The sequence below is a fragment of the Physcomitrium patens genome, chromosome 2 (genome assembly GCF_059467195.1).
Source record: "Physcomitrium patens ecotype Gransden chromosome 2, ASM5946719v1, whole genome shotgun sequence".
Taxonomy (NCBI): domain Eukaryota; kingdom Viridiplantae; phylum Streptophyta; class Bryopsida; order Funariales; family Funariaceae; genus Physcomitrium; species Physcomitrium patens.
In genome coordinates this window covers 18,878,863-18,888,890 of record NC_143411.1, presented here as the reverse complement: position 1 = coordinate 18,888,890, position 10,028 = coordinate 18,878,863, and the positions used below count along the sequence as shown (strand labels likewise).

Here is a 10,028-nt window from a genome sequence, read left to right as displayed (position 1 = left end):
TTTAATATGAAAAAAAAAAAAAAAAAAAAAAAAAATGCTTCTTATTCTATATATTGATGATTTCATCTTCACAAGCAATTATTTAAATCAGATCAAATGATTCAAACAACAACTCAAATCTTTTTTTAAAATGTTAGAATTAAAGGAAAGAGATATGACTTTATTTCTAAAAGCTGAGTGTATACAAGTCCCACAAGGAATTTCTTTTACTCAAAGAGCATATCTTATTCAAATACTAAAACTATTTTGTATGACAGACTATTAATCTATCTCCACTCCTATAGTTGAAAGATTAAAAGTACAAACTAACTTAAAAATATCATTCTGTGATCTAAAACTATATCAATCACTTATTAGAAAATTAATTCAACTTCAATATACTTGCTTTGATATATCCTATGCCATAGGAATTTGCATTAAATTTATGGCAAGACCTCATATTTCTCATCTTCAAGTTGTAAACAAATTTTTTGATATTGAATAGACACTCAACATTTTAGAATTCTTTACAAACTATATGCTCACCTTGACATCTCAAGTTATGTAGATGTTGATTGGACAAGGGATCTTAAAGATAGAAAATCACAACATGATTTATTTTTAGTCTTGATCAACTACATGTAACCTATATGTCAAAGAAATAATAAACAGTCACCCTCAGCTCTACTAAGGCTAAATACATGGCTCTTTCTACAACAACAAGAGAATCAGCTTGGCTAAAAAAATTAATCAATGATCTTAGTCTCAAAATAAATTGACATGTCATCATTCAATGTGATAATGAAGCCAATATGAAAAAAGCAACCAATCCAGATATAAATCAACGTACAAAACATATCATGGCACATTATCACTTCACTTCTAAAAGAATTATAAGTATAGATATACACCTTCAATTTGTTTCATCCATAGAACAAAATACAGATTTCTTCACTAAGCCCTTAGGAATATCTTTATTTCAATAATTTAGACAAAGATTACAATTATGCAACTATCATAATATTGTTGAGCCAACAATACATTCAAATACTGACTAACTATTTAGTTTGATGATAGACATCAGTGAACAGCGGCCTTCATCCTCCACATATCCTCATCACAAATGGTAGCCAACTGATCAATGTACCCTTTCTGATTACACAGCCACTGCTCATGTTCCAGTATGAAGTCCTTCCACAATCGACACACTTTTCTAAAATTATTCTGCAATTTTTAAACCTCATCTGAATAATTTAGATTCTCTATCAATTGAGGAATAATGACACTGGTTAGCTGCTCCTTTGACACGGAACATAAATCAAGAGCTCCCTTCTCGATTTCTTCCAAAACGATCTTAAGAACTTCTACGACAAAACTATCCATTTCTTTTCCAATTTCTGCTGCTAATTCTTGTTTCTGAATTTTCCTAGCTACATCATCTTTAAAATCAGATGTTTCTTGAATCTCCAAATCAACATCTTGAACAAAAGGACTGGAGCTCGGACACACATCTTGTGCAAACTCACTCACAGGAAGAGAAGACACTGAATAGCTCAAATCACAGACACCAGATATCTCCTCTGTCTGTAGCGCATGACATTCAGGACAAGGAAACACACCGCCTCTTTCACAAACCCAGCACAACAAGGAAATCAATACGGCGATCCAACAGCAACACTCTTCAAGTGTTATCGTAATCACCACCAGCTTCTCAATCATCAATAATAACAGCATAAGTATAATTATAAACAAATGAACCTCCATAGCTCAGTCTACCGCTCATATTAGAATAGTCAGAATGTTGATAGGATTTTCTTTAATCTTCTGCGTTCTCTACTGTTCCAGAGTAAGAGGGCATGTTGGCATAGACTCTCATAGATGAAAGATACATTCATTCACCTGTGTTAGTGTTAACCCGAATACTTGCATATATAAAAGTAGACCTGTTTCAGGTCCCGTAGTTGAATATATTTTGTGCTATTTTATTCCCACACCCTTAGCCTCAGAGGTTGTAATTGTCATCATCAAAATCTCAAGTTCTCTTTACTTTCGCAAGGATCAACTATAGAACAAAATTGGAGATTACTGTCATAGCCTGATTTTGATACTATGCATCCGACAAATATCCAGTCGATTCATTCACAAGAGAACCATCTAACGGTATCAGCAACCTGAATTCAGGCAAATTCGGGCTAAAACACGCACGTTAATTCAGAATGTTTGAGATGGTGTAATGCAATAACTGCTTGAATTCAATTGAGGAGATGGAACTAATTGCACCCAGTTAGAATTCTTCTTTGAAAAATGGTGCTGAATTAGACAAGTTTGGAACATCAGAATGCCGACGAGAAGAAACGAGAGACCACCCAGAGACTTGTGAAACCAGGTTGCAGGCAGCGAAGTTAATGACCCTTGAAAGCGGAATGAGGGCATATTGAGGTCTTGATGAAGAGCCCAATATGCGGAGAACGGTGGAATGCAGGTACACCTGCAAATCCCGAATTTATCGCCGATATTTTCGAGCGTGCAGTGCATTGATTAGTAACCACGTCGCGAAGGAATAAAAAAGGAGGTGGCTTTCATGAACCATCATACGCTCATGGCTTGCAGTCGTGATTTTAAACCTTAATACCAGCATGTTGCTCACAGAATCTGCAACAGAGGACCACTTTCCAATCTTGCTACCAGTTAGATCGACGATTGGGGACCTTCACCATTTTCTCGGCTAAAAGATCAGATGCAAACATGGCCCTGATATCACAGGCAACTCCCCGAATGACTACGCAATTAGGACCAATCCAGAATTCGGCGCAAACTTTGTTTTAGGTGCGCAACTCAGTTGCTGATTCCGAGTCGCCTATTGCAGCATCACTGCATTTATGATCACATGTGGACTAAGATTTTCTATGATGTCAAGAGTGCCAGATATTTTGCAGCCTGACTTACTGTGCGATCAAGGCGTCATTGTACGCTGATTTGACGCTGTGTAAAGAGCAATGGAAGCTGAGAATCAAGATGTGGTTATGTTAGAGACAATTCATGTAGATGGTGCAAGTACTGCAATACTAGATTTTGCTTCTCCTGCCGACCTACATGTCTCAAATAGGTTCTACACAGAGGAGTGTGTGACTCGAAATTCGACCTGCTTTACAAGCGGCTGCAAGTTGTTCTCACATCATCCGACAGAAGCGTGTCGCACTGGTTTGAATAGCACTGGCTCTATGCGATAATTCCGTCTTTTCTGTCAGATGTATAGAAACATCGCAAAAGACGGAGGGGAAAAAAAAATTAAAGGCTGAAAAAACATGAATATTATCTCAAAAGGGTGTGCAAATCCTCGCTTTGCGTGTTGTTTATGGAATGACAACTTAAACCGCCGTTACCAAAAACGACTGTTCAGTCATTTGCACTGGAATAACAGAAACTAAACAACCATTATAAGCCGTCAATATGACAATTTGGCTAGAGGGCATTGGTCCCTTACGAATTAAGGATAACAGATGTTTTGCACAGAGGGTGCACACAAACATTTCCTATTTATCACAAGGTTCAATGCATTCTCCGGAGCTCCAATGATGAATGTGAAAACTATCCATGTATACAATAAATGTAATTAGACGTTCACCACAACATGCTCGTCAAATAAAGGCCAACAAACCGAAGACTTCGGACTTTCGAACGATTTGGTGATCCTGAAAGAGTTAAATACAAAGTCCTCACCTAACAGAGTGATAGATTAGCCTCACATTCGGGGCCGTTGCCAACGCAAACTATCTACCCTGGAAACTCTAATAGTACATGAGGAATTAAATTCATGAATATTCTACTTATCCATTTATCACTAAATTAGAAAAAATTCTGCTTTACTCTATCCTCCGGAAATACAAATCATTGTTTTCCACCAAAACAGCTCTAAATGGTTGTATACACAGGCCAATTTTTTTAAGGCAGACATTCAAAAAATTAACTACAGCTGTTCATCTCTTTTGGAGGTAAAAGCTTGAATCTTTGTGTAATTGTTCTGTCGTAAGTGAGGATAGAGGTTCAGAAGATATGCTGACATAAAATCATGTCGTGTCAATAATCCAATTATAGGTTGACCCTGCAAGAAAGATCAATCAGAACACGATACTGTGAGTATCATTTATCCGTTCATATCTGCCTTTCAAATGAAGCTCAAAATGAGAACTGTGGAAATACATGCACCCAACGAAGATTCCCCAGAGACCTAAACGAAAGCTGGCTGCGTAGAGGAACAAAATCTTAGTGCGATGGCATGCTTTCAGACTACAATTGTAAATGTGAACTGTTCAACTCATAAATGGGCAAAACAAAGAGCAGAGTTCGAAGAACTGAGTCATAAAAGGGCAATGTCCTGGTGAGTACCTCAGAAGCCCTTGGCATGACACAAAGATGGCGGAGTCCGAGCTGTCGAAACAATGTGTAAGCCTTCGCTAAAGACATGGTGTGAACAACTGTATACGGAGAAGTATTGGCAATACCCGTCAAATCAAGGAACATCTCCTCTTCCACTACGGTCAACTCAATATCTGAAATGGTTAGCCCCTTGCCAGAGCCAGGTTTGGCAAATTCAGCTGCCGTAACGCGACTGCTTTGCACTTCAGATCGAGAGAGCCTATTTTTAGCAAACTCCTTCTTCTTCAGCAAGACCAATAAATGAGACCTCAGAACAAGGCCAAAAAATACTGGTTTCCCACTACATTCAACGTCGTCATCCACTACAGGAAAAGCGTGATGATTTGTGCTACGCAAAACCTCAGCAATTGTTCCAACACGTTCAACTTTCGAAAACCAAATCAACGGTCGAGTAATAGCATCGCGTGCAGTCAGATGGCTCATAAATTGAGGAGGATGAGCTTCAAGGAAAGGAATCCCCTTGATATGCACATGCAGAGAGTAAAGACCATCGTTGAAAGCATCTCCCACGGTCTTCGATATCAACAACACGAGCATGATCAGAGGAAGCAACAGCAAATTATTTGTCAGCTCCAGCAATATAATGCAAAGGGAGACAGTCATCCGCATGGAGCCTCCAAGGAATGATGCTGCTCCTAGGAGAGCGTAAACCCCCTCATCCATATGACCATTTACGTAAAATGATCCCATAATCATGCCGACAATTCTGCCATATGTAGCCCCACACAGAATAGCCGGGACAAACAGCCCAGACGGTACCGCAGTACCATATGTGAGAAGCGCAAGTGAATATGCGGATGTCAGATATACAAAAAGGGAGCTGAACTGAAACTCTCCATTAGTCCCCTTGCTGAACAAATTTCTCACACTATCCTCATTTGTGTTAAAGAAAAGGCCTGCCAAATCGTTGTAACTACCATCGGGGCAGTGGAAATTCTTGAAGTTGCCAGCACGGCCGTAGGTAGGACACGCCTTTTCTCCAGGAATAGTAAGATGGTCTGGACAAGGTTGACATTTAGCAAGAAATGGAAGTCCAAAACTGCAAATTGAGGTGACGAGAGCAATAAGGATCGCCTGGATAATTTTAGCGAACTTTCCCTTCCTGCAAACCATGAACCCGGATCAGTTTTTCATTGGGTGCGCACAATCCGTCCATTGAAAACCCAAGAATGGAACAAATGAACGCAAACCCCAAGGTAGCAATTACCCTCAAAATGCAACATAAACAATCAAGTATGGATTGGTAGGGATTCATACTTCTTAAGCCACGTGCCACTCCAAACGATAATCTTAGCATTAATCTGGTTGAAGAGGCTGCCAAGCACACCCCCTAGCACTCCCGAAACAGCCACTGAGGAAAGTTCTCTCAGCCCATAGCTTTCTTGCACTCCACTTACGTCAAAAATGATCAAGCCACCTTCACCAGCCATGCCACAGTGTCCTTGCTTACACCAAGCAATTCCGGTGCGTATCACTACAGCAACTACTGCCGTGGTGAAAAATGCCCTCCATAATAGAGGACCTCGCCACCTGTGATGCCAAACTTTCAATTAGACATGAACAAAGTCCAACTCTTACAAAGAATTCCAAGCACAAAAGCTTTCCCGAAAAAGAAGCTTATTGCAGCAAACAGTCTCATACATGATGAATTTGACATGAAAATCTAAAACACAGAGAGGAAACTACGCTGTGTCCAAGTACCCAGTCTCAACATTGCCGAAATTGTTCCCAACTGACGAATAAAATAAAAGAAAGCGTGGTTCCACAACACGGTGGCGTACCAAGAGGTAACTTCTTCTAGTGCAAATAACACCCCTCCTACAGGTGCACGAAAAGCCGCTGCAACTCCAGCAGCTGCTCCACAAGTCACCAAATCTCGCCGATCACGATCGTTTTTCAGGTATCGTAACCATTTACAGGTCAAACCATATTTCACAGACCCTCCCTGACCAAGTAATGAAGCAATGCAGGAGCCCACATGCACAAGTGGACCTTCTTTTCCCACAATTAAACCACCAGCTACGGATCCTATGCTTCCAAGAATCTGCATGCACATGAAGAAAATGTTTCCTCTGTCAGGATCTCGCATACACGCTTTGATACAATGTTTTAACCACAATAGCTTCTGAAAAAAGGTAAGATTACAAACCATAAAGCCCCCAATCACAGATCCAGTGATAAAAGCTATACCCCTTTCGTCTCTAACTAACCAATGCTGAAAAACAAAAAAAAAAAAGGAGCAACTTCATGCGTAGTACATATACATAGATAGTTAACCTGAAACTTGCCTTGACAACAAGAGTCTTAATTGAGAATATGTTGGGCGTATCGACTCCATTAAGATAAGCCTTGACTTCTGGAATACCTGAACCTGCTGCTGAAGGGCCTATGTACACACATAGGAGCGCAGCACTCATGACCAACATCACATTGAAACCGGCGTAGACCAAAAACGCCCATACAAACCTGCAACACAGATCAGCACAAATCTTAGTAGTTTGCAAAAGGAATCCAGTTACGCAGAAGGTAGTGCTCCGCCTAGTCAAAATTCAGACTATGGAATTGCTTGGTAATTTATAAAAAAATCGCATACTTTTCAAACGATATTCCAAAAAAAAAAAAAAAAAAAAAAAAAAAAACATTCTGAAAAACCAAGGGCAAAAGAGGAACGGAGAAGGAACTCCGCGTATTGTGCTGATCCGAGCAATGCGAGTTGTCAATGTACGATACAAGGTAAACTACAACCCACCAACAACTTACAGAGTAGCTGGAAGAGATTCTACTAGCAAATATCAAATGGAGTAGTATTGAAACTTCCTGAGCAATGTTAGGACCACGAATGACTTTAATAGAAAGTCTGCGCAGAGTGTATCAAGTTGGGGAAGAAATAGAATGACTAGGACCAGATCATATGGTGATCAACCAGGACGATACTAAGGGTGACAGGTGAACTATGGCGTAACAAGTCTCGAGGAATTTCTACAATCCGACTAATCAGAGGTTAAAACTCAGCAACAAAAACCCCTTCAGTGCGTGTGCGGGTGCAGTTGAAGCGATTTGTCAAGGTGTGGAAAGGTGCGAATTAGCCAGTCCAAGGTTAACCCCTACGCCCGAGAAAATCAACTAGTATCCGGTAACTGCAGTGAAAGATGCTCATTGCTCTGACTAAAGAAGAAAAGACGCTAACCTGTTTGACTCCATGAATTTAACTGTAAGCAGAAATTTCACTCCAGCAATGTTCTCCACGGCAGTGTTGATCCCCAAGGCAGCAATAGCAGTTAAAATGCCGACAAGAAACACAAATGTCCACTTCACCGCGACATACTGTAAGATCTCTCGTTTTTTCCTGGAACGCCAGTCTTGTCTGAATAGCTCGTTCTCAACGAGTCTGCAGGAAGACCGCACAAATGGTCAGCAACAACACTGGGTAGCGAACACATGGAAAAGTCTAATCTCTATACTTCTCAGACAAGTTACACGGCGTAGATTGATTTGCGTCGCCCACACCTCCTACCTTCTACTTGGGCCAAGTGTCTTCTAAGTCAGCCACTCCCTGCAATTCTTAAGCTCCGAGGTTTATCTACAATTTATTAGAGAATACCGCCGGCTACTTCAACCCATCCCTCCCTCAATCACAAAATCCGAAGGGCCTAGAAATACCAGTATCCAAGCAATGCCTAGGAAATATTTCCAAAAGCACTCACAGGAACTGTCATTCTTTTCGAGCCAACAACTGCGGCTGACATGATTTCACGCCGGTCTCAACAGCGGAAGATTCAAACAACGCTGCAAAAACGAGGCCTCGTGCAGAACAAAGTAATCTGCACACAATCACCTTCCCACTCAACACTACCAAGAAACTCTCATAATCCGGCACAGCTTCAAGAATCTACTTTTCCGTTAGCCATGAGAGAAACCTCTAGGCAACAAGGCGAGCGAGTGGATACGCTCGGGGAAACTTACTCATAATCAAGACTCTCAATAGGTGCAACCCTTGTGCCGATCATCGCCGTGTGATGGGTACCATTGATGACGTTCCCATTTGCGTTACCAGCTGTAGCAACCTTCTCCTTCTCCAGGAGCGGCTCGTACAGATCAAGGTGCGGAGGCGGCAGGCTCTCCTCCTCCACATTTCCCATTTCATCATTCCCACCCATCGCTTCTACTACTACTCTACACCACCGTGTTGTCGCAACAACAACAACCCCCGCACAATCCCTTCTCAGACCTCCGGCACCCACTCAAGCACCGATAGTCCTTCCCCCTGGGCACCAACGCTTCCATTCACGCTCCCCACACCACACCTCGCAACATTCCCGACACCTCCTCCTCCTCCTTCCCCACGACTCACCACTGCGCCTTCACCACAACCTTCACAAGTCAACAACGAATCCCATCTATGTGCTTCAATCACGCCGCCCCGCCGGAACATAAACGCAAATCTCTGATAAGAAAAAATAAATATAAGCCCTCAACACTCAACGCCGCAGCTTCTCCGTGCCCGCACCCAACAACTCTCTCTCTCATCACCCAGGTCCTTACTCCCGTCTCTCTATTTCTTTCTCCCCCCCCCCCCGTCTCGTCCCGTCTGCCTTTTCCGTTTTCATCTCCCCGTCAACGCAACTCATCCATCTGGCCACGCCATAACAGCGCAGCACAGCCACACCCAATACCACACTCGAGCTACGAATATGGTGCTGCGGCGAGCTCATCCATCCACTACGCAACTGGAAGTGGGGTGTGATCGGGAGGGAGCCGCAATGGAGATCGTGGGGGGAACTCAAATATGTTTTTTTTGCAATACTCCAGTTTCCTGCAACTCCCTTGTTACGAAGTCATTCGTCTGTGAAACCGAGTGAGGACTGGAAACACCCATCGTTTCAGGAGCGGATTCCGCCGCCCGATCTCACCAAGCCGGTTTTTCTTACATTTTTTTATTTTATTTTTAGTATATCATTGCCATTGAGGCGGTCACCACCGTTGGGTAAGCGGAGAAGCCAGCAGCAGCGACCCCAACTCGGAAGTCCGATAGACCTACTTTGTGGGAGGGAAGATCCAAGCCGGTGGATAATGATGGCGACGAGCGGGTGGCCTTTGCCGAATAAGGAACACGGCAGGGAATATATTAACCACGTGTCGTAAGTTTGCTTCTTGTGCGAGGATTCAAAATTCGCGTGCCGGTGGGGCCGACGGGGAACAGGAGGCCAGTGAATTGATTCCATTTCTGGGCTTGGCCTGCATGATCCCAACGCACCCGGAACTCATTTGTGTTGCGTCAATCCCAGCCACCAGGAAGCCAATTCGGTTGCTTCTCTCCCGTTAAAATACCTCTCTGAATTAGTCTACCTTGTGCTGACTGTGTTATTCTCGAGTTTCGGGTTTCAGTCTTTGATTCGAGAAAGTGAGCTCGTGGTGGAGATTTGAGCATCAGGGTACAACAACTCCCAATCTGCCACCAGCATGCTCGCCACAGGAAAAACAAAAACTCGGCAGTTTGTTATTCCCCATAAGCAAGCTCTGGCAAGAACTCCATGGATTCACGAAAAGCGATGCGCGTTGTGTGTGTGAGTGTGTTAGGGGGGGGGAGGTGATAGGCAAATTTCAGTAACCTT

The 10,028-nt window shown here is 42.5% G+C and overlaps 1 protein-coding gene across 1 annotated transcript; it reads right to left on the bottom strand.

The window, feature by feature from the left end:
* Positions 1 to 3,622: 3,622 nt before the first annotated feature.
* On the bottom strand, positions 3,623 to 8,929 carry LOC112277989 (putative chloride channel-like protein CLC-g). Its single transcript, XM_024510935.2, has 7 exons — positions 8,380 to 8,929; positions 7,604 to 7,804; positions 6,705 to 6,882; positions 6,198 to 6,460; positions 5,674 to 5,946; positions 4,366 to 5,518; positions 3,623 to 4,081 (listed from the first exon to the last, which is right to left on the bottom strand). The coding sequence occupies exons 1-7, from the start codon at positions 8,571 to 8,573 to the stop codon at positions 3,947 to 3,949; spliced, it is 2,397 nt and encodes a 798-aa protein (XP_024366703.1). The 5' UTR covers positions 8,574 to 8,929; the 3' UTR covers positions 3,623 to 3,946.
* Between the last annotated feature and the right edge of the window lie 1,099 nt (positions 8,930 to 10,028).